The following is a 24264-nucleotide window of genomic DNA, read 5'->3' as shown; positions in this document are numbered from 1 at the left end:
TACTTGGTGTTTTAAAGTATTGGAAATTAAGGGTAAAAATAAACACATGAAATACCTGAATGATAAAAGATCCAACTCCACCAGCACCACCCAGAACAAGAAGTGATTTCCAGCTGAAAGCCCAACGCTTTCAAGTCCCCGTACGCTGTTTCAACGGCAACAGGAAGGCTAGCTGCCTCTGCAAAACTCAAATTCTTTGGCTTCAAAGCTAGTACCTTCTCCTCCACTGTAGTGTACTCCGCCAGTGACCCACATCCCTTTGGGTACAAAGCGTGCTCGTGAATGTCTCCGTATACTTCATCCTCGACCTCGAATTCCTTCACTTTGCTGCCAACTCTAACTACCACGGCCGCAACATCATATCCAGCAACAGTCTACCAGATTAAGAAAAAAAAAAAAGAACAGTAAATCTACACAAGGACTACCTAGTAAATAAAACAAACAACAAATTTTCCGCTGAAAAAAAAATGAAAAAAGGTATTTACTGGGTGACTTCAAACCTTAACTGAAATATGCAAGGCCTAAGTGTTATGGTGAAATAACACTTAGGCCTTGCATACTATTGTTATGGTGAAATAATATAACATATTCTGAATAATGTATTGTTTCACTCATCAATTATATTGACAAAATATTATGTAGTACAAGTTACTACACCTAATACAGAGAGATTTTTTTTTTCCAGTCATTAGAATTTCATCTTAATCCTACGCTACTGGGGAAGGGCGGATTCCAACCGGGCAATATATGGGGGTTAGAGGGAGAGAACCTATCTCTAGACCAATTTAAGTGCACTGCTGAATCCTCTGAACTTTTTGTCAGAGGAAAGCACGACACTTCCCTTCTAATACACTAGGCAAGGGTCGAACTTTTAACTTGGTACACAGAAGCCTTAATAGAGATAGATAAGCACAGAATTTCTTAAAGTTATCAACCAACACGATATGATTAAATCATGCTTTTACAATAATTCTTAAGGTAAATTACTCATAACCCCATGTGCTTTAGCATGACACCACATTAATTTCCCAAGGTTTCAAAATATCCACACAATGTGAGTTTATGTAAAGCAAAAATTTAATGAAAAAAATAATATCTATAATGCTGTTAGTTGAAATGCAAATATTGACCTTACTTAATTATTAAGGGTCTAACCACATTGAATAAAATTATAGGCAGTTGAAATGCAAATATTGACCTTACTTAATTATTAAGGATCTAACTACATTGAATAAAATTATAGGGGGAATTATGTTGGTAAATAAAAAATTATATGAAGATTAAGTGGATATTTGTGCAAAATTAGAGATAGATGAATATATTATAATTTCATCATACATAATTTTAGAACAAGTCTTGGTCAATTGCAGTATCCGGTTTTGGCCATTGTTAATCTTTTATAGAGGGGCAAAATACACTTTACCCTCTTGTGGTTTAGTGATTTTTCACATAATCCCTTATAGTTTCAAAAGCAATATATAACCCTCTCATAGTTTAAATTAAAGTGTCAAAGTAACGGAAATGATCATTTGTAACGAAATCCATGAAAATGTCAAAATTACCTCGTATGATTTTATATTTTACCATATAACCCCCTTATGGTTTAGTACTTTACAATATAACACCCTTATAGTTTTCAAAATACATACATAATCCCTCGTGGTTGATAAATAATTTTCAATTTTACATAGGACTACTCTTGATATTTTAGTTGACTTCGTCATATAATACAAAGGGTTAATCGCACTTTATCCCCTTTAAGTATAGGCCGTTTCTCACTTTACCCCCCAACGTTTGTTTTTCCTCAGTTTATCCCAAAGATTAACGGTCAACTCTAATGGAGATAAACAGAATATTGAAAAGACAGTAATATCCTTATGAAAATAATGAACAACCTAAAATACCCATATCTCTGAGTTTATGAAATACAAATTTCCAAAATTACCCTGGAATAATGGAGGGAAATTTCCCTCCATTTGGCATGGGACAAAAAAAAAGAAATTAGGGAAGACAGAAGGGAACAGACAAAAGGAAAAGGTTCCCTTTTGTCATTGTCAGGTCACCCTCTATGCCCTTTTGCCATTGTCGGTCACCCAGTCTTTCGTTTGGCTGAATCCTTAACAAAACCTCCATTTAAAAACTTGAAAATTCACCAGCATCTTGAATGGAAAAAATGGGCAATCGATGAACTTGTTAGCAGACGGCAGAATTGAATTTGAAGATTGTGAGAGCTTGGGCAGCCCTTAAGGTTCGATTTTGCAATTTTTTCTCGATTTTAGAAATTTCTAGTTTTTAATCATTTGTATTGCACAGAAACAACGGTATGGGTTTTTTTAGTGGTTTCATGGCCTTTAACGTGGTAGACAATTATTTGTTTGAATCATCTATTGGTGTGGTCCCTTGAAGATATGCTATGTCATTGTCGGGCTAAGATGAAAACGATGGGTTTTTAGCAACTTTTGTCTTTTTAAATTATTAATTTGCTGGATTATTTGTTTACTTTGGTTGGTTATATGTCGGCTGTTAGATAGACAAACTAGGATTTTTTTTTTGTGGGACAATAAAGATGCATGCTCTGTATTACCTGTGCATGCACTAAAAAAGTTGCCTTCGTGTGATTACAGAAAAATGGATTTTAAAACCTATGTTTTAGAGGTTCACTACGGAGGCCATTTTGCCCATGTCCCAAATTTACAGTATGTAGGTGGAGAAGTTGCAAATTTTGATGATGTTGACCCTGATTTGATGTCAATTTTTGAGTTAAGAGATGCTTTTAAAGACACTAGAATTCCACATGAAACATCAGTGTACTATAGGATTGGGAATCTTGACCTTCAGGTTGGTCTTAAACTGTTAAACAGTGACCAGATAGTTCTAGAAATGTTTGTGACAAATAGAACTCAAAGTATCATACAACTTTATGTTGGTGAGATCCCTGAAGAAGATATGCATGCTGGTGAAATTGTTGTAGAAGATAATATTGAGGTTGATGGTGAACAAAATCTAAACCCTAATGCTGAACAACCCCAAAATGATGAGGCCGAAAGTGATACTTCAGATGCTTTACAAGAAGGTGATGGGGATGGTTGTAGGGAAGTTGAATATGACTCTGACTTTGATTTTTTCCTAGATGGGGATGATTTAAATGATGCATGTGACCCTATAGATGATGTAGAGGGATGGTGGTGAAGTAGATTGTCACCTAAAACAGCCTGATTATACTACGTATGTGGAACTGATTAGTGAAGAATATAGTGCATACCTTAACTCCAAAGTGAAAGGAAAACTAGTCGATAATGAAGATGTTAGTGATGATGAAATACTTAAACCAGTTTATGATTCAAATGATGAAGCCATGGAGCATGAATTTCCTGAGTTTAACATGGAAAGGGATCTAAAAAATCCTGAGTTGACTGTGGGCAGAATTTTCACCAACATTTATGATTTTAGAGCTGCAGTTAGAATGTATTCAATTTTGAATAGGTTTGAAGTTACCTTCACTAAGAATGACAAAGATAAAGCTGTGGCTATATGTGCAAATAAATGTGGATGGAGAATATATGCTAGTGGCTATACTCGAAGCAAAGTTACACTTCAAGTGAAGTCCATTAAAGGCCTACCTCATGAATGTCCATAGTCTTTCAAGAACAAGAGTGCAAATTCTAGGTGGCTGTCTAAGATGTTTACGGAGGAGATTGCTGACCATCCAGGTATGAAAGTAAAAGGGTTCAAGAAGAGCATAAAAAGGAAGTATAACCTGAACTGTACAAACGCTCAAATGTATTGAGAAAAAGAGAAAGTAGAGGAAGCAGTGAAAGGGTCATGTGCAAAGCAGTATACAAGATTAAGAGACTATTGTGCTACACTTCTTCAAAGAAATCCAGGTTCAGTGGCATTTATTGTAATTGAAAAATCCCAACTTTGTAAAAGGCCAATCTTCAAGAGAATGTTTGTGATGTTTACTGCACAAAAGGAAGGTTTTGTAAATGCATGTAGGCCTGTAATAGGGCTGGATGCATGTCACCTTAAGGGGATCATGGGAGGGCAGCTTATGTCTACAATTGGTAGGGATGTTAATAACCAAATGTTCCCAATTGCTATGGCTCTTGTTGAGTCTGAGTGCAAAGATAGTTCGGGGTGGTTTTTGGACAACCTTTCTGATGCCATTGGGACTCCACTTGAAAGGGGTTGGGTATTTCTATCAGATAGACAAAAGGTCAGCACCACTACAATCTGTTTTACTTTCCTTTATTCCTCACTCAGCAAAGTCACTAATTCTGTGATTTATGTTTTTATGTCAGGAATTAATTGATTGCATTGAGAATAAGTATCCTGGAGTGGAGCATCAATTCTGTGTTAGACACATGTATGCTAACTTCAAGCTAAAATTCAAGGATAAGCACCTAAGAGATTTAATGTGGGCAGTAGCCAGAGCTTATTTACCCAGTCACTATGAAAGCAAAATGAGAGAGTTGCAAATAGTAGCACCAGAAGCACATGCATGGCTCAGTTCCATACCAGCTAACCTATGGGCCAGACACACCTTTTCTCCAAGGACAAAATGTGACCTTTTAAGTAATAATATATGTGAGAGCTTCAATCAATACATTAAGGATGCTAGGAAGGAGCCTATTTTGACTATGTTTGAAGCCATTCGAAGGCAGATAATGTGCAAGTTTCAAGAAAAAAGAGATTGGATTCAGAAGGTGAAGTCTCACATTTGTCCGAGGATTTGTCAAAAAATTGAAGAGAGAAAAAAGCAATTAGCTCAGTTTGATGCACTTGTGTCTACAAGAGAGGTGTATGAGGTGACTGGTATAGTAAGAACTTTTGTTGTTAATGCAGTTCAAAGGTCTTGCACATGTAATGAGTGGGATATGACAGGAATTCCATGTGTCCATGGATGTGTTGGACTTGTGCAAGACAGCAAAAGTCCATATGCATATGTTGATAATTGTGACTCAGTGGAAACATATAAAAAGGCATATGCTGGTGTTATTATGCCTATGCCAGACCAAGCAAATTGGGTGAACACATGCAATGATTCATTACTCCCACCTCGTAGGAAGATAGCTCTAGGCAGACCTAAGAAAGTTAGAAGAAAGGCTCCATTGGAGGACTTACATGTTGGAAAACTGTCTAAAGTAGGGCTGCCAATTCACTGTAGTCATTGTTAGAAGTTGCAAGGTACAAGGACCTACTAAATGAGGGAGGGGAGCTGGTAGGGGCCACTCTAGAAATAATGTTGAGCCTGTTTTAATTCCTAGAAATGTTGATGTAACTAATTCTACTATTGCAAGAGGCCCAACTAGAGCTAAAATAAGAGGTAGAGGTACAGGCAAAGGTAAGGGTAGGGGTTCAGACCGTAACAATGGCCCACTATGTGGCATTGGACTTTGGAATGGCCAAGGGGTATCAACAAGTAAAACATATATCCCATTTGACTCTAACCAAGTGAGTTCCTTTTTATTTGTATGTAACTAATTGAATTTGTTACACTTACACTGATTAAAAACTGCCTTTATTATGCAGATTCCAAGTACTTCAAAAACTGGCCAATCCCTTCCAACCCAACTGGTAAGCCTACATTTTAAAATTCTGCATGCATGGCAATTTTATACGTGCTCACTTATTTATTCCTATTGATGATATAGTGGACAAGAACACCTACATCTGGTGCCAATTTAAGTACAACTACTACTGTTGCTACCACCAACTTACCAAGTATAAGTTCAAAAGCAACAACTACAATAACAACTAAAAGCCCAAGAACCAATTTGGGTGATGCTAAAACTGGAAGTTCTAAAAGCAATTCAGGTGTTGCTAAAACTGGAATGGTGAGTTCAAGTCTTTTGAGTATGTTTACATGCTACTACCCTAGTAGTAGTTTGATGCACTAAGATACCCCTTATCCATGACTATAGGTTCAAACCAAGAGTACTAGATTTGGAGAAGCAGTGTTCTCCGGCCAAGGATCTTCAACTGCAACTGGACGTTCAACAGTTGTGTGCACACCTGATAATGGGTAGTGCAGTGAAATTATATTGCTGTTTTTGTCATTACTAGTACTTGATTGCTTGTTTTGCAACAATGTTAGAAATGGGCCTATGTTGTTTTTCTTTTGCCATTATTTGGACATGTTCTACTATCATGTTTTGGTTAGGTTCTATTAAAATGGCCTGTGTTTGGGTGGCCATGCAGACTAAGATGTAATCAGATGTGCAAAATGCTTTTAACTTAATATAATTTTCTTTCATATATATATTTGCTTACAACTATGGTAGATAAAACAAATTTTCCATGCCTTTTGGTTCAGAAATAGAGTACATATACATAATGCTAGCAATCAGAAATGTAATAGCTAGTGTTTTTCTCCATGATGAAGATCGAGCAGCTTTGAACATCATGTATTGTTGTTGTAGCTGTTGGTTTTCAACTTGTAAGACATAGACTTCTGTTTCTAAGGCTTCATATTTGCTTTTCAATTTTTCATGCTCATTTGCCAATTTTTCATGCTCCCTTTGCAAGTACATTAGTTTATCTTTTTGCTCCGACAGTCTAGATTGTAGCACTGCACTTACTTCTTTTGTTTTGTTACAAACTTCAGGATCTACCCATGAAAAGTTCCCACATGCATGTCGGTTCTAAATAAAAAGAAAATATAGTTGTTTAAAACTCTTTTTAACTTATTCAGGTATAGAACAAAATTAAAGACAATAATAACAAATTATTAATGAAAAATTCTTACATTGTAATTTGAGCAGCCGTAAAATCTTCTTCCCGGATTTTCAAGTGTCCAAGAGGTGCATAATGGTGCCTCTTTACCACATCCACACATTTTTTGGGGTGATCTTTCAACGTTATTTGAACCACTTTGTGACATTTTTATGATGCTTTTGGTTGACAAAGAAAAATATTAGGAACTTTTGAATCTGCTAAAATGCATGAGAAAAATTGGCTACAAACCATCAGATACCACCTTTTATAGAACCTAACCAACGGCTAAAACCAACGGCTCTTTGAGGGAAAAAATAGGCTAAAAGCATTGAGGGGCATTTTGTCAGCTAAAACCAACGGCCCTTTCCGTATGGCAATTTCGAAATCTTGAAGTTTTTAATGGTGCAATTGCTTAGTTGTACTGACGGAGGGGATAAACTGAGGAAAAACAAACGTTGGGGGGTAAAGTGAGAAACGACCTATACTTAAAGGGGATAAAGTGTGATTAACCCTAATACAAATTCTATCATTTTGACACTTTAATTCAAATCATGAGGATTTTATGAATAACTTTTAAACCATAAGAGGGTTATGTGTATATGAAAAAATGCTAAATCACAGGGGGGTAAAGTGTATTTTGCCCTTAATAGAGTCACGTAGTGTTGTGCAAAAGCATATGGGTTTTGTGAAACTTACCCTAATGCTTAGTTCAACTTGGCCTGGGTTTTTTACATTCTCTATTTTTTGTTTGTCTTTCATTTGCATTAACATTCCATACTATTGCCAGATTCCCCATAAATCTGAATTTAGGCTTTTTTTTTCTTCTTTTTCCTTCCATCTGCATGAACACTCTTTACTATAGCCAGATTCCCTACAAATCTGAATTTTGGCTTCTGTCTATAAAATTCAAGTTTGATCACCAAATGAAATTGCTTAAAAATTGGACAAATATTTATGATCGCTACAATTTTTTGTCCGATCTAGCTGTTTTCGTAGAAAATGGATTTGCATTTGAAAATGACCTTGCAATATGTGGTAGAATATAATTATGGTCGATTTCATGACCATATGATAATATAATTAATTTTTTCTCTCATCAATTGTATTGGCAAATTCTTATGTAGGACAAGTTAGTACACGTAATACAGATAGATTAAGTTTAGAGTTCGTTGTAGTTTAACAACTAAAAGGATAACTAAGTAGTGCTTTTACAATAATGTTTAGTTCGACTTGAATTGCAAAATCAGGACCGCACCCGAAAGCAGAGGGTAGAGGATTTTCATGGGCCGGGAATGTTTCCTTTGCGTAGCAGTCCAGAGCAGTCACAGTGCATTCTGGAATCACAGGGAAACATGCCAATTCTCACGTTCAAACAGTGTATAGATCAACAATTAAACTCAACAGTCATATATTCACATTTCCATTACACAACAGTAGTAGAAATTATTGGACCCTTTTTTTAGAGGGTTCTGTATCGTCTATGTTAGGATCCAAGCACGGAACACATGATTATTGAAATATCAAGTATACAACAATTTAATAAGAAAGAAGCCACAAGCATGAAAGATAAACGAAACATAATATTTAACGTAGTTCGATTCTACCATTAAGCCTACGTCCAAGAAGAGAAATCTGTTCTTTATTATGAAAAGAAAAACTCTATACAAGAATACAACTTGAATCCAAATCCAACCCTTATATACTATCTCTCATCTCCCAAGAACCGTCTCTCACACCCCATATATAAGGCTACATGTCGCTCTTGTGTACTCTTGTTTGTCTCTTTATAGTATGTCAACCCACCTATTTATAGTGAGTATTATCTGGCCAAAACCCAAATAACAACATAAAACAGTGCTAATTTCTAGACTTGTACAGAATAGGAAATAACCTCTACATCTTAAACAAAATAGGAAATTTCTTGGTTACTTTTTCAAGTAACTAAAACCAAGTAAGAAACTAATTATTTTCACACAAATTCAGAAACCTGTCTAAAAGAAATTAAACTAATTTCCTAACAGTTGGACTAATTTGGGCGTACAAGATGAATTCAAGCTTGACAACAGTAGAGCAAAGGTGGTCGCCCTGGCTTGCAAAATGGTTGGACGTGGCAGTGATGGTTCTTTAGATCTGTGTGAAAGAGTTTTGCCCCATCGATGAGTATGAAAGGATAATCTTTCATACACATGTCAAACCACAACTTCCCGTCACAAACGACAGGTAACGACGCAACAAAAAGATTGTCCAAATTCACATCCTACATATATAGGCACATAGAAAGTGAATTGCACTCTAGAGACTGACTTTGAAGTGTGAAAAATTCTTTTGCAGGTATGAAGCAACTGGAATTCAACCAGAATTTCTGAGGGATGCAATGTCGTTGAAGCAAGTGCAGAGAAAGAATTTGACACCTATGAAATTTTTTAAAAAAAAATTTTTTGGCAGGGACATGGCCAAATATCCACCACTTATGAAAACAAGCAAGCTTAGCAAGTCGCTCAAGTATCTGACAAAAGCATACCTTGGGTAAGTAACTTAATTAACTTTGGATATTAGTAGTACATTACATCAAGAAGGACATCATCATTTTTTGGGACTCTCCTAATGATTTTTTTTTTTTGGGTGGCAGCCATGACGTTCAAACGGGCCAGCAAGATCCGTATGAAGGCTGTGTTGCGACAATGTGGCTTTAGATGAGAATGAGATCACAGTATCACGATATGGAGGACTACCCTCTTGCATTTGACCTGTAGAAGCGCAACAATTTTGCATCATGGCGGCAGAGCGAGCTTGAGAGGATTGCTAAAGAGCTCGAGGTCTGACTATTATTGCTGGTGCTTGGATTCCAGCAGCCAAAGCAATTATTGAAATTTTATTATGTATAGAAGAAGTGAAGATTTTTATTTGCTTCATGCCGCAAAATTAATATACACACCAAAATTACAACATAGCATTTAATCCGTCATTATATGCTTTGTTATAGCATTATATGATGCGCAGCATCATGTAAAGTGCTTTCTAATCCGAATTTATGAATAATAACTGAATAAATTACTTATAATCCCCTATGATTTTACATAATGCCAAATGATTCTTTTTAGGTTTTAAAATAGCCACATAATCCCCCAATGGTTTTATATAAAGTGAAAAATGAACGGAATACACAATCAATTACGGCATTATATCAAATGCACTCTAAAAATGTGTGTGATAAAATTTTAATCTCCATGTAACTCTCTTCTGATTTGTATAAATATCCATTTTATCCTCTATAATTTTTGTATTTCTCCATGAAATCCCCATATACTTTATATAAGGCAATTAAGTCATTGATTGATTTAGTATTAATATAAAGATACTATTGGTATTTCAATTTACGACGTTATATAGGCCACTTTTCATCAAATTTTCACTTTATATAAAATCATAGTGGAGTGAAATGAAAATTTTGAAATGTTAAAAAGATCATGTGGTAATAGACAAAATCACTGGAAGGTTATATGTAATTTACCCATAATAAATTGATAATTTACTTGCTCGTACATTTTTTTGCTCTGTTTTGTTTTGTTTTGTTTTGTTTTGTTAACAGCATGAGGTAATTGCTGCATGTCCCACTGACTGAATGTGTTTGTCTGCAGCACGGTTGGCAAATTTCGAAAGAAATTTCAACTGTTATCTACGTTCCTCTCACGGATTCTACTAATGGGAAAAGTCAACCCGACAGTACTCCCCAATAATGACATCTCAAAATGTTTTTCTAATGTCAAGGTAGTTTAAAGATAACATCGTAGAAGTTAGTAATGTGAAGGCTGACGCTGAACATCCAATTATTCCATTAGAAGAGAGATTTTTCTTTTCCTTGTTAAATTATATTTTAGTCCTTTATGATTTAGCGATTTTTCACATAATTTTCCAACAGTTTTAAAAGTTATGCATAATTCTCTGATGGTTTGAACTAAAGTATCAAAATGTCATTATTTGCATTTTATAGCGGAGTCAACTAAAATGTTAAAAATATCCTTATATAAATTTGAAAATTATTTGTTAACTACAAGGAGATTATCTATCTATTTTGAAAACCACAAGAGTATTATGTGATAAAATATTAAACCATAAGGGATCATATGATAAAACACAAAATCATAAGGGATTAAAATGTTATACATATTATGTTTATATATTTTAATCACTTTAGTTATTTTGATTTTTGAACAAAGGTAATATCAATATTTCCGTATTTTCCATTATATTGGGTTATTTATGTCATTTTGACATTAAGTCCAAATTGCGAAAGATTATACATAACTTTTGAAATCACATGTAGTGTTTTAAGGACCGAATCGATTCAATCGGTCAAACTGCGAATTGACCCTGATATCAATCCAATTCTATGAGAAACCATAAAAGTTAAAAAATCAGTCAAAACCATTGTACTGGAATGAAGCCAAGTGAATCGGCCAAACCGATCAGGTCAAGTTTTTGAAATTTGACTTGGAGCTTGGACCCCTTTTTTTATGGATTGCTCACTTTTTTGAGATTTTGAATTCTATCAAAACCCAACAATTACAACTAATTGTGTGCTACTCTAATTAAGTTGGTTGATGGGCCGTTTTTTCTCAAATTTAAAAAAGCCCTTAGTTACCCGAATGTAAAAGCAAAATGACTAATCTAACAAAAAACTAAAGAAATCCTCAATCGTCTTCCTCTAAGATTCTTCACTTCTAGGAGTCGCTCTACAAGCCCCGCTCATCTCCTTTTTTCTCTTTTTTCTTTTTTTCCATCCATTTTATCTTTATCTTTTTATACGTTATCAATGGTGAAAATGATAATAAAGTTGAACTCAATAGATAAAAAAGCATATTCATTTTTCCTTTCCTCTTATATCTTTTGTTTTCATATTCATGATTTTGCTACTTTTTTTGGGAGTTAATTTTACAAATCCTATCAAATTTGATTTTTAGTTTGGAAAGTTAAACTCATCTTTGTTTAATTTAAGATATTGGATAGATTTGTTCATAATTTTATTTTTTTTTATTTTTTTTATGAAATACCTTTTCTTTTATTTGATGGATGAATTAGAAGGACTAGATCAATAAATCTTGTCCAAGAAGATATTACAAAATTTAGGATTTTTGAATTGATCTTACACATTTTTGCTTATTTGTTATTTTTCATTTTTAAAAATAAAAAATCAATTGACCATAGGAGAGTTATGTAAAAAATTGTTAAATCACGAGATAAAGTATATTTTACTCCTTTGTTTGGATGGATAACAAAAAGAAGAATTAAAAGAAAAAAGTTTGGGAGCCACGTGTGGATATGTGGCATACTTGAAATGGATGAATGCCTTTTCAGGCAGTCAAAAGTTACAGACAAAGAATTTCGTTATACTATATAAGAATGAGTTTGGATTAAAGAATAGTTTTGAATTTCAACCGCAAGAGTAGGGGTATTTTGAGATTGTGAGGTGGTTTTAAGTGTAGTTATAGTATTGGGTACTACTTTAGATAGCATGTGTATTATTGTGTTTACTGAAATGTCCTTGTATTCTAAAAGACGCAGTGCTGATTTGTTCAAAGGTTTGGGTAATTTGGGAATGTGAGATTATTTGGTCATCTTTTCTACAATGGGTACAACCCACAATAGGTTCTTTATTGGTGTAATTACTTAAATGTCCTTGCAGAGACATTCATTTTGGTTTGAATCAATTATTACTATTACTTTGCTATTATAACTTGAAGAACTTCACACGTCATTTTCATCTCAATTAAAGCAAGGACAATGTGGTTTATTAAGGAATTTATGATTGAGCATTAGTTTCAACTTCAATTCTTCAAATGTCTGCCCCTTCACATTCTTCCGTTATGTTCCTTTCATCTTCTGGTAAATACTTATTTGTATTGCTATTGTACTCTAGATTTCAATATGGTTCTCTAGTGAAGTTATTCTTGGTGGTTCAACTTGAGGTGAGGTTTCATTCTTTTTTTTTAAAGGTATGATTTGCTTTGTAAAATCGTAATTTCTGTTGTTAGCTAAATGCTTTCATTCCAAAATTGGATACTCTGTTAGCGCAATTTAATGTTGATATTATTGTTTCCCCACAAAGTTGGTTGTTCTATACAATTTAAATGGTGTGGTTTTGTTGGAATAGGTTTCGATCAACAAGAATGTTGGCTACTTTGATAAAAAAGAATGTTGGCTACTTTGATCAAAAAGCCTCCACCATAGTTGGCTACTTTCATCAACAAGAATGTTGTGTAGATGCATCTTTAAGTGGATAATCACTTTGTTTATTTGCCATTCTCTGAATCGTTTGGGTATCTGTTTAAAGTTCATTTAGTCTTGTTAATGAAAAGCTCATATACAAGTGTTTGTTTCAAAATATATGAACTGAGCAAGATAGCATGCATATTTTCCTTCTCCATCTCCCAGTATACATTAGATATTTTGTTACTCAGTGTGCGTGAGTTTTTTGATATTCGCTTGAACTACTGTAAAATCTTCTTTAACCATAAGCACCAAACACCGGCCCGATGCACGGGCATTCCCCTCCTAGTATACTATATAAGAATGAGTTGTAGTCAAATGGAGGTTTGAATTTCAACCGCATGAATAGGGACTTTTTGGAAATATGAAATGTTGTGTATTTTTTTAAAACTTTTGATACAACTAAGGGCAATATATGTTTGGGTATATTTACAAAAATACTCTCATTTTGGTATATTTAAAGTTTTGATTTATGAAGATATCTGAATATTTCTAAAATATAGAATTATTTTGCAACCATTTTTGCATTGAGTACAACTTATATAAGTTTGTGTATTGGTGTACTTACTGAAATAGTGTTATAGATACATTTAATTGAATTGTGACTTATATTGTGCAATTAACATAAAAACATATTAACACTTGCGCAATTAACACGTTGCTATAACTAGCCATTGTAGGATATTTCCTTGTCTGAAACAACTTATGTCTCATTTTGGGCGATTTTTAGCTGACATCTATAGGGATCATTTGAAAATGGTAAAAATTGCAAAAACATTAATAAAATAAAGTGTACAAATGTGTGCTGCAATTAGAATATATTATTATTAGTTTTGTCATATTTGATGATTATTTCTTATCAGAATATACTGTAAGTCCCAACGACAACCAAGAGGGGGGGTGAATTGGGTTGATTAAAATCTTAACCAATTTTATGCACATTTTCTTTAATAAGAATTTACCTTCTTTTCTAGTAATGATCAACCAAGTTGATTAGAAGACAATAGCAATATTGATCATAAAAACAAGTATAGATAAGCAATGAGAGTTTTATTAAACAAGAAAGAATAAGATAGAATATCAAACCGATTGTCTACCAAGCTTTCCTCAAACTTGAAGACCAATCACTAGGTTGAGCAACTTCTCTTTGATGAAAGATGATCAACTAGATGTACAATGGAGGGAGCACTTCCTCCTTGCCCTAAGCCTCACTTAGTCAAGCTAAGAAGTTTTACAATCACTCAGATAACCCTCAACAAAGCTACACTAATGAAACTTTCAACCACAAGAGAAATGCTCACATGAAATTCACACCACTTAGAGAACAAATCTAACTTTGGAGACTATTTTCTAGCTAAAATATCTCTTGAGATCTTGTAGACCAAGTGTGCAAAAGTCCCCACTTCGTTCAGAACAGTTTGATTTTAAAGGGGAACAGAAATGGACTTCATTAAAGCTTCCAACGGATAGAAGGCAGATGAAGAGTCAGCTAGCCGTTGGGGCTTTCGGACGTCCGACGATCAGATTATCGTCCGAACCAATCGTCCGAAAACAGCCAAGATGAAGTTCGGACGTCCGATGAGTTTTTGTCGTCCGACAGTACAGCGTCCGATCGTAGGCCGAGAGTTGACAAGTTATCTTGGAATTTTTCGGACGTCCGATCTGGTTGATATGCGTCCGAGGTGTGCGTCCGATCCTTCCGGACGTCCGATGCTTCCTTATGAGCGTCCGACAGAGCTTCCTTCCTGATGTTCTTTATCCTTTCGGACGTCCGACAGATTCCTTTCGGCCGTCCGACATGAGTGTCCTGTTTTTGCTTCTTCTTTTGGTTGATTTGCATTTCATGACATTTTAGTACCTGATTCTTTGATAGGCAAAAACACTTATATTTGAAGAAGGTTAGATAGATATTTCAAAGAACTTTTGTGATCATCAAAACCAAGAATAACATTCTCCCCCTTTTTGATGATGACAAAACAAAAGTTTGAAATGAGATTTGATGATTGCAGTAAAAACTCCCCCTTTCTCAATAGACAAGAACTCCCCCTTACTTAATGAATCATAAAAAGATTTGAAAAGCTCCCCCTCACTTGGCTGCCCAACCGAATTAAACAATTTTCCAAAAATATGACAATTAAGCATATCAGCCAATCAATCCATCACAATCATCAACTGAATTTAAACAATCAATCCAACATATCCAACATCACCAATCAATCATCAATCAACATCAATGCTAATCAACACCAATCCTCTCCCCCTTTTTGTCATCACAAAAGGGCAACCAATCACAATCAACACATCCACAAACACATTCATTAATGAAAACCAAATTCATTGCATTCACACAATCAGAATAGACAAACAACCATCCATTAAAATACTTAGACATCCATCAAAACAGTACTTAAACATCCATCAAAACATACCAAAAGAAACTTCAAATATCCATTACATTACATATTCATTGTTGAATACCACAAACACATAAACAAGACAAACACAATGCAAATGTCCTAAGTGATGAACTATGTGGATCCAGGTGTCCTCCGAGAGAGCTGATATTGGTCGAGATCCTCCTCTTCAGTTTCTTCATCATCTTCAGCAGCCTCTTCAACTGGTGCCTTGCCTTTATCTGATGTAGAAGTGCCATGAGGAGTCACAGGGGTTGATGAATCAGGGTCTGGAATTGATGAACTCGGATCAGTGGGGTGTGACTCTTTGTCATGGGAAACTTTCTCAACCACAGGGGGGGAAACAGGAGGTTCTTTTTGTCTAGGAAGGCAGTTTGTTGCTCAGAGGACATGGTGAGCATTAGGCCATGTTCTAGAAGAAGAACATGCTGTTTGAGTTCATGAAGAAGCTCAATCACTCCATCATTGGAGGAGGAAGATGCCTTAGTGGCAGATTTCCTAGGATGAATGGGAGTGAGTGGAATAGATGAAGGATCATGTGCAGACTTAGACCTCTGTTCACTAGATGATGCCCCCTTATAAGCCCACAGATTATCTTTAAAAACAAGATTTTTCCTTTCAAAATATCCTTTGGTAAAGGCATAAGAAGATGCTTCTTTAGGACAAACACCTAGAATAGGGACTTTGTAAAACTCAAAAATCTTTTGAAGAAACTTTCCATAAGATAATTTTCTGCGAGAATCAGTGGCATAACGAAGTAAAAATTTGCACATGACAAAACCAAAATCAATACGAATTTTTTCTCTAAAACAATAAAAAAGGTACAACTCCATTTTGTTTGCATCAGTTCTATGGCCATCAGTAGGCACAAGCAGGTTTAAAATGATAGAAAAAGCAATTAAATTCACAGGGGCAAGATCATTCAGTTTAGCATCAGCAGGGGAGGAAAAACTTCTTTTAAAATAGGTCAACATTTTAGCCCATCAAAATGATTATCAGCATTAGGGTGCTCTTCATAGGAAAAGAAATTTGCAATTTTATCCTTGCACCCACGTTCAATGGTAGTATTTAAAATGGAATTCACAATTTCAGAGTCAAAGATTAAGTCTACCCCATTAACCCTGGAAAAGATTTCAGTTTGGTCAGAGTCTTTCCTAAGATTAGCAAAAAATTGATGCAGCATTTCAGGATAGAAAACATTTGGCATAGAAATGATATGCGACCATTTCTGAAAGGCAAACAACTTCAGAATGGGTTCTAAACCTATGAGACGAAATTCAGAAGGGTTTACAGTGCGCTGAGGGATGACACCTTTCTGGGATATCAAGGAGTGTTTGTCTCTTGCTGTATCATCAAAGAATGTAGGAGGAGGGGCTGATTTTGGAGGTGGTTGTGAAGATGTCCCCTGTCCAGATTCAGGCTGAGAGGAGGGTTGTGGTGTAGGCCGTGACATTTGACCCTTGATAGCTCCCCTTTTGAAGCGTTTGGATGTCCGTTTGACAGTAGGAAGATCCTCATCCTCATCCTCATCCCTGAGTTGATGCTTGCGTCCGGCAGTAACTTTTCCTCCCCTTAGATTCACCATTGTGCAAAATGTGTGGAATGAAGGATGCAAATGATGCACACAACAGTAGGGAAGTGAATCGCACAGAAATTTTGGGACACAAAGTCCTTGAACAAGATTTGACAGAGCGGTTATGAGAAAGTAGGGTTTTGAGGGAAATTTGGGAATTTACGAAATGTTTTGCGATTCGATGAAATAATCAGGAGAAATGAATCGCAATCAATCAGGAAAAGTTTTGTTTGAGTCAATTTGGGAATGAGAGCTTCAGAATGGTATGAATTTGAGAGTGAGAAATGAGAGGGTTTTCGTCCGAGAGGAAATAGAATAGGAAGAGTCTGAAGCAAACGAGAAAGAAAGTTATTTAAAAAATTGATCCGTTGCACTGTCGGACGGCGGAACGACGTTGTGCGTCCGACAGCTGCGTCCGAACAGGCGTTTTCTGGAAAAAATAGCTGAAGAACATTATCGGACGTCCGTTCATCTTCTTTCGGACGTTCGAAGATTTTGAGAAATTTTAAGATGATTTTTCGATTATTCCTAATTTTGACCTTAGATGAATGAACTGATCTAAAGGCAAAGCTTTTGTAAAAATATCAGCAAATTGATCTTTAGAACACACATAATTTACACATATTTCACCTTTTTGAACAAGATCACGAATAAAGTGATGCTTTATGTCTATGTGCTTTGTCCTAGAATGATGAATAGGATTTTTGGTCAAATTTATAGCACTAGTATTATCACAGAATACAGGCATGCAGTCATACAACAATCCAAAATCATTCAAGGTGTGCTTCATCCATAAAAGTTGAGCACAACATGCACTAGCGGCAATATATTCCGCTTCGGTTGTAGACAAAGAGATTGCACATTGTTTCTTGCTAAACCAAGAGACTAAACAATTTCCAAGAAAATGACAAGTTCCACTAGTACTCTTTCTATCCACACGACAACCTCCAAAATCAGCATCCGAATAATCATATAGTGCAAACTCATTAGATCTAGCATACAAGCAAACAGCAAACATAATATCAGGTCTACTTGCGGTTAAATAGAGTAGGCTTCCGATCATACCTCTATAATGCTTTTCATCCACATGATTACCTTCTTCATCTTTGTCAAGCTTTGTAGAAGTGCACATTGGAGTTCCAACTTGCTTTGAGTCCTCCATGCCAAACCTTTTCAGCAATTCCTTGGTATATTTTGCTTGATTTATAAAAATTCCCTCAAGAGCTTGATGTACTTGAAGTCCAAGGAAGAAATTTAATTCTCCCATCATACTCATTTCAAATTCACTTTGCATAGTGGTGGAAAAATTCTTGCATAGATACTCATTAGTAGCACCAAAAATAATATCATCAACATATATTTGCACAATAAGAAGATCATCTACATATATTAGCATTGTGTCTAACTACCCACATGCATTTCATCCCTTTGTTCAGATTTCTTTTCACATAGCAATCTCCTTTCAAATGCCCTTTTTGACAACAAAAACCACACATAATGGAAGAGTCCTTAACATGTACTGGTTTGACATATCTCAATCCACCTCTTCTATATGTTGTGAAACCATGTGCATTTTTGTTGTGTGCAAATGTTCTTTGAAAAGTAGTAGGATATGTAGATGACATGTTCCTTTTGATAAACTCCTGCTTTCTTGCTTTCAAAGTCTCATCCAAGTTGTCCATCCTTTTTTTCAAATCACCATGTCTTTCCTTCAGCACTTTACAAATATTTGTCTTTCTATCAAGCTCATTCTGAACATCAAATCCGGCTCTTACAAGACATTCATTGTCAGTTTTTAGTTGTTTATTTTGTTGAAGAAAACATGCATTTTCATGAATGAGAAAAGCAATTTTCTGTTTTAGCTGCTTGTTCTTATCATAAGATTCCTTCAAGGCATTATGCAGTTTTTCAACAAAGGATTCAAGATCATCATCTTCTTCATCATCACTTTCAGATTGAGAGTGTATGGAAGTTACCTCATTATCTCCAATAGCCATGAAAGCCATTTGAGCTGATTCTTCCTCTTCTTCAACTTCCCCTTCAGAGTTGCATTCATTCCATGTAATCTGGAAGTTATTGAACCTTGGCTTTCGATCAGCTTTTCCATCTTTCTTTTTCTTTACAGAGCATTCGTTTGCGTAGTGTCCAGGCTGTCCACACTCGTAGCATTTGTCCACTTGTTTCTTGTTGAAATCCTGTTTTCCTTTGTACTTTGCGATAGATGGCTGATTCTGGAATTGATTGCTAGGTCCTCCCCTTCTAAACTTTCTTTTATTCAAGATTCTCTTGAAGCCTCTTGTGATGAGAGCAAGATCATTATCATCACCATCCGAATCTTCATCATCCAAGTGAGCTGGATCATCTTCACTTTGAATAGTCTTTAGAGCAATATTTCTCTTTGCTCTAGCATCCTCTTCCTCCTGCACTTTAGATTTCAGTTTTAACTCATAAGAAGTTAGTGAGTTAATGATAGATTCAATAGGCACAGAACTTAAATCCTTAGCCTCCTCTATTGCAGTCACTTTATTTTCCCATTCTTTACCCAATGCATTGAGAATTTTTCTGTTCTTCTCTCCCAAGGTGTACTCTTTGCCCAACACCTCGAGATCTTTGATCAAGTCAGTGAACCTGCAATACATTTTGTCAATATCCTCAAGAGGTTCAATCTTGAATGATTCATACTTTGTGACCAAGATGGCCTTTCTCTGTTCTCTCACATTATCACCACCCTCATGGATTTCTCTTAACTTATCCCACATTTCTTTGGCTGATTTATAGCCTTTCACTCTAATTGATTCATTTGAATCTAAGGCACTATAAAGAACATTCATGGCCTTGGCATTCAATGTGAGGTTAGTCCTATCTTGAGCATTCATTTCAGCTCTCATTTTTGGCCGAAACAGCCCTGTATCTGCATCAAGAAAGTTAGCTTCATGCGGTCCTTCACTCACAATAAACCATAGCTCAATATCAATAGATTGCAAAAAGATAATCATCCTTTCTTTCCAGCTAACATAATTGGAGCCACTGAACATGGGAGGCCTAGTAACAGATTGCCCCTCAACAAACATAGCATGACTGGTTGTCATCTTTACTCCAAGCCGTTAGAGCTTAATCTCAAGGAGACCAAGCTCTGATACCAATTGTAAGTCCTAACGACAACCAAGAGGGGGGGTGAATTGGGTTGATTAAAATCTTAACCAATTTTATGCACTTTTTCTTTAATAAGAATTTACCTTCTTTTCTAGTAATGATCAACCAAGTTGATTAGAAGACAATAGCAATATTGATCATAAAAACAAGTATAGATAAGCAATGAGAGTTTTATTAAACAAGAAAGAATAAGATAGAATATCAAACCGATTGTCTACCAAGCTTTCCTCAAACTTGAAGACCAATCACTAGGTTGAGGAACTTCTCTTTGATGAAAGATGATCAACTAGATGTACAATGGAGAGAGCACTTCCTCCTTGCCCTAAGTCTCACTTAGTCAAGCTAAAAAGTTTTACAATCACTCAGATAACCCTCAACAAAGCTATACTAATGAAACTTTCAACCACAAGAGAAATGCTCACATGAAATTCACACCACTTAGAGAACAAATCTAACTTTGGAGACTATTTTCTAGCTAAAATATCTCTTGAGATCTTGTAGACCAAGTGTGCAAAAGTCCCCACTTCGTTCAGAACAGTTTGATTTTAAAGGGGAACAGAAATGGACTTCATTAAAGCTTCCAACGGATAGAAGGCAGATGAAGAGTCAGCTAGCCGTTGGGGCTTTCGGACGTCCGACGATCAGATTATCGTCCGAACCAATCGTCCGAAAACAGCCAAGATGAAGTTCGGACGTCCGATGAGTTTTTGTCGTCCGACAGTACAGCGTCCGATCGTAGGCCGAGAGTTGACAAGTTATCTTAGAATTTTTCGGACGTCCGATCTGGTTGATATGTGTTCGAGGTGTGCGTCCGATCCTTCCGGACGTCCGATGCTTCCTTATGAGCGTCCGACAGAGCTTCCTTCCTGATGTTCTTTATCCTTTCGGCCGTCCGACATGAGTGTCCTGTTTTTGCTTCTTCTTTTAGTTGATTTGCATTTCATGACATTTTAGTACCTGATTCTTTGATAGGCAAAAACACTTATATTTGAAGAAGGTTAGATAGATATTTCAAAGAACTTTTGTGATCATCAAAACCAAGAATAACATATACTATTATTTATCCAATAAAAAATCTTCTTTAACCACGAACACCAAACACCGCGCGCGATGCCGGGCACTCGTCCCCTAGTTATAAAAAGAAAAAGTAGTTTTGGCGTCTTTGTTACAGAATTATAAAAAGAAATAGGACTAGCAAACTCTTCACGTACTAAACAGAACTAGCAGTTGCATTTATTATTATTACCAATTGCATTTATTCTCAATAAAAGGCTGTGATGCATCTAGGGATTGGAGAGGGCAATGATTCGATTCGTAATCAGGGAATTGGATATATGGCCACCTTGTCGGTAGCTCTGCCACTTTGAAGATAGGAAAATGCTTCAATGGCGTTAGAGAATGGGAATGGCCCTTTAGGGTCAATCACCGGCTTCAGCTTCCCCTCCTCTATGTAAGGATTGAGTTTGCTCAAGACAAAGCCAGTCGAAGTGACCACAAACACGAAAGTAGGGGGAACCACTGGCCCAGCCAGCCAGATTGTCACCACCATTCCGCCTTCTTTTACTACCTTGATATCCCTACTACTCTCACCTGCTCATTTTCACACACTGCAGAATTAAATACTAGCATCAAAACTTTTACGTGCTGCAGAAAACAGGGAGCAAGAGATTAATTTGATTGCTTAGGATTCATTCTTACCAACAGTATCAAATACCACATCAAATTTCTCTTCCAAATCTTCATACTTGTTGTTCTTGTAGTCGATTGCCAAATCAGCTCCTACGATTTTAAGTAACTCCAGTTTCCTAGCGCCAGAAGTTGCTGCCACTCTGGATGCACCAAACACATGCTTTGCCAGCTGCATTAGATCAAGAAATCATTTCAGTCAATGCATGGATTTAGGTAGTACTATGACTTATCGTTGTCTCCTGATCAAAGGTCAATCTTCATAACTACTTTTAATTGATCATAAAGTAGTTTTTTTTTTGGTTTGCCAAGTATGACTTAGTATAGTACTGCTACAGCTTTTTGTTGATTGATTCTCAATAATTACCATTTATCACTAATTCTTTGGAACTGACCAATTAGAGCTGATTTTTAATAGGTGTTTTAAACTACTGGAAAACCAGGGGAAAAAAACAAACACATCAAATACCTGAATGATGAAAGATCCAACTCCACCAGCACCACCAAGAACAAGAAGTGATTTACCAGCTGAAAGCCCAGCGCTTTCAAGGCCCCCATATGTTGTTTGAGCTGCAAGAGGAAGACTAGCTGCCTCGGCAAAACTCAAATTCTTGGGCTTCAGAGCTAGTGCCTTCTCATCCACTGTAGTGTACTCCGCCAGTGACCCACAATCCTTTGGGTGGTGGGCTTGCTCGTGAATGTCTCCGTATACTTCATCCCCAACCTTGAATTCCTTCACTTTGCTTCCAACTCTAACTACCACTCCCGCAACGTCGTATCCAGCGACAGTCTACCAGATCAAAAAACACAATAAATCTACACAAGGACTATCTATCCAGTAACTAAGACAAACAGCAATTTTTTCCCAAAAAAAAAATAGAGGTTCACCGGTAGAGGAGAATCAGTGGCCTTGAATGATCCACCCATGCGTTTGAAGTCGATTGGATTCAGGGACGCAGCAAGTACTTTGATCAAAACCTGGTCGTCATTTACGTCAGGAACATCAACCTCAGATTCCAACTTAAGGACATCCTCGGGTTTCCCATGTTGGCCATAGACCTAGGCCTTCATTTTAGAGGGGATGTTAACTGGAGTACTGGTTCCCATGGCTGAATAATTTGGCTGAGATCTACTACTATTTCTTTCTTTCTAGGTTATGTATGCGATGCCAATAGCATCAAGGTGTATATGAGTCTTGCAGTTGCAGTTTTCAATGTCAACAATGGTTAGATGATGGAAATTGGACATACATCTGAAAATGAACCCACAAACTGTGTTAGAATATAATTACGGTCGGTTTATGATAAGATATTTGAATACTTCATTTTTTCAGATTCTGATGAAGGACATGTAATACTGATAGATAAGTATAGAGTTTGTTGAAGTAACAACTAAAGGATAATTAACTCGTGCTTTCACATTAATGTTTAGTTCAACTTGGCTGGCATTCTTTAATTGTGTATAGAGTACTGGAGCTTTTCTCATTCTCTTTTACTATTTTATCTTTTGGCTCTTTCTTCAATTGCTTCGACAATCTTATTTTATTGTCCGCACCCACCTCCATGTCCCACGGCGGCGCCGCCTTCTTCTCTATTACATTTACAGTAGAGAAGGCCATGTGTGCCGACTGTTGTTTCCAAAAAGCGTCCTTCATCTTCTACGGTGATTTTTTTTTCCTGGCGATGTTTATTTTGCTAACAGTTCATCTCTAATTTTCCCCCTTATCAGTAATGTACATTTTGCCAATTAATACTGTAACTGTGTTGATTATTGCCATTCGTAGTATTGCCTTTGTCCTTGTCTTCCTGATATGCATGCTCCAAAAGTGCTTCATGGTTTCTCCTCCTCCTCCTACAAATTCTGAGACACGCGAAAATGACTTCCAATACTCTTACCTCCATTTCCACGAACTTGATTTTATCCACCCACAAACTATAGAACCTTTTAAACCTGTCCAGATTATCCAAAGCAAAATGAAAGCATAACGTGCTTCTAAAATCAAAGCAACTAATGTGGTTTTAATTGCTGTGACCTCAGCTTCCCAGCAACTTCTGTTGTGGCAATTGAAGACAGATGGGGTATCTCATCGAGGAATCACTCTGTGGAGAAGAAAGTTATCATATTTGTCTCTTATTTTTATGGGTAGCTCTGTACCACTGTGTGTGACGCCCCCACCTCTCCCTAAGGCGAACCCTAGGGTATCAACCGGACGACTGCCTAACTCTCATTAGGACTCACGCAGTTATACAAGCTTAATTGAGATATACAAGTCAATCATAGACTTAGGATTAGGGATACTTCAAATATACAAGTCCAAAACTCCCAAGTATACCATTTACAATTACAATCCAAACTACCCAAGTATAACAAAATTTACACTTTAAAAGTCTCCAATATCATACAAAAGTGTACTAGTTTCAACCAGAAGTCGCTAGTCTAGAATCTCCAACTTCC

General features: G+C 36.2%; 1 protein-coding gene and 2 pseudogenes across 1 annotated transcript; 2 read left to right on the top strand and 1 right to left on the bottom strand.

Moving 5' to 3' along the window:
• The first annotated feature begins 3679 nt into the window (after window positions 1-3679).
• On the top strand, window positions 3680-5177 carry LOC113700869 (uncharacterized). The gene is made up of 3 exons (XM_027221301.1): window positions 3680-3710; window positions 3885-4216; window positions 4302-5177. The coding sequence occupies exons 1-3, from the start codon at window positions 3680-3682 to the stop codon at window positions 5175-5177; spliced, it is 1239 nt and encodes a 412-aa protein (XP_027077102.1).
• A 194-nt stretch (window positions 5178-5371) lies between these two features.
• Window positions 5372-9585, top strand: LOC113700868 (uncharacterized; annotated as a pseudogene).
• An 11857-nt stretch (window positions 9586-21442) lies between these two features.
• On the bottom strand, window positions 21443-22917 carry LOC113701337 (2-methylene-furan-3-one reductase-like; annotated as a pseudogene).
• Between the last annotated feature and the right edge of the window lie 1347 nt (window positions 22918-24264).

This window comes from Coffea arabica, chromosome 7e (assembly GCF_036785885.1).
Source record: "Coffea arabica cultivar ET-39 chromosome 7e, Coffea Arabica ET-39 HiFi, whole genome shotgun sequence".
Lineage (NCBI taxonomy): Eukaryota > Viridiplantae > Streptophyta > Magnoliopsida > Gentianales > Rubiaceae > Coffea > Coffea arabica.
Note: the sequence above shows the minus strand (reverse complement) of the source record. Positions and strands in the feature narration are given on the sequence as shown.

Bases quoted from the DNA above. Each gene is read 5' to 3' on its own strand.
- LOC113700869 (XM_027221301.1), top strand. From the start codon at position 3,680: ATGTTTACGGAGGAGATTGCTGACCATCCAG. The intron at 3,711-3,884 runs GTATGAAAGTAA...AAAGAAATCCAG, and splicing joins GGAGATTGCTGACCATCCAG to GTTCAGTGGCATTTATTGTA. The intron at 4,217-4,301 runs GTCAGCACCACT...TTTTTATGTCAG, and splicing joins TTCTATCAGATAGACAAAAG to GAATTAATTGATTGCATTGA.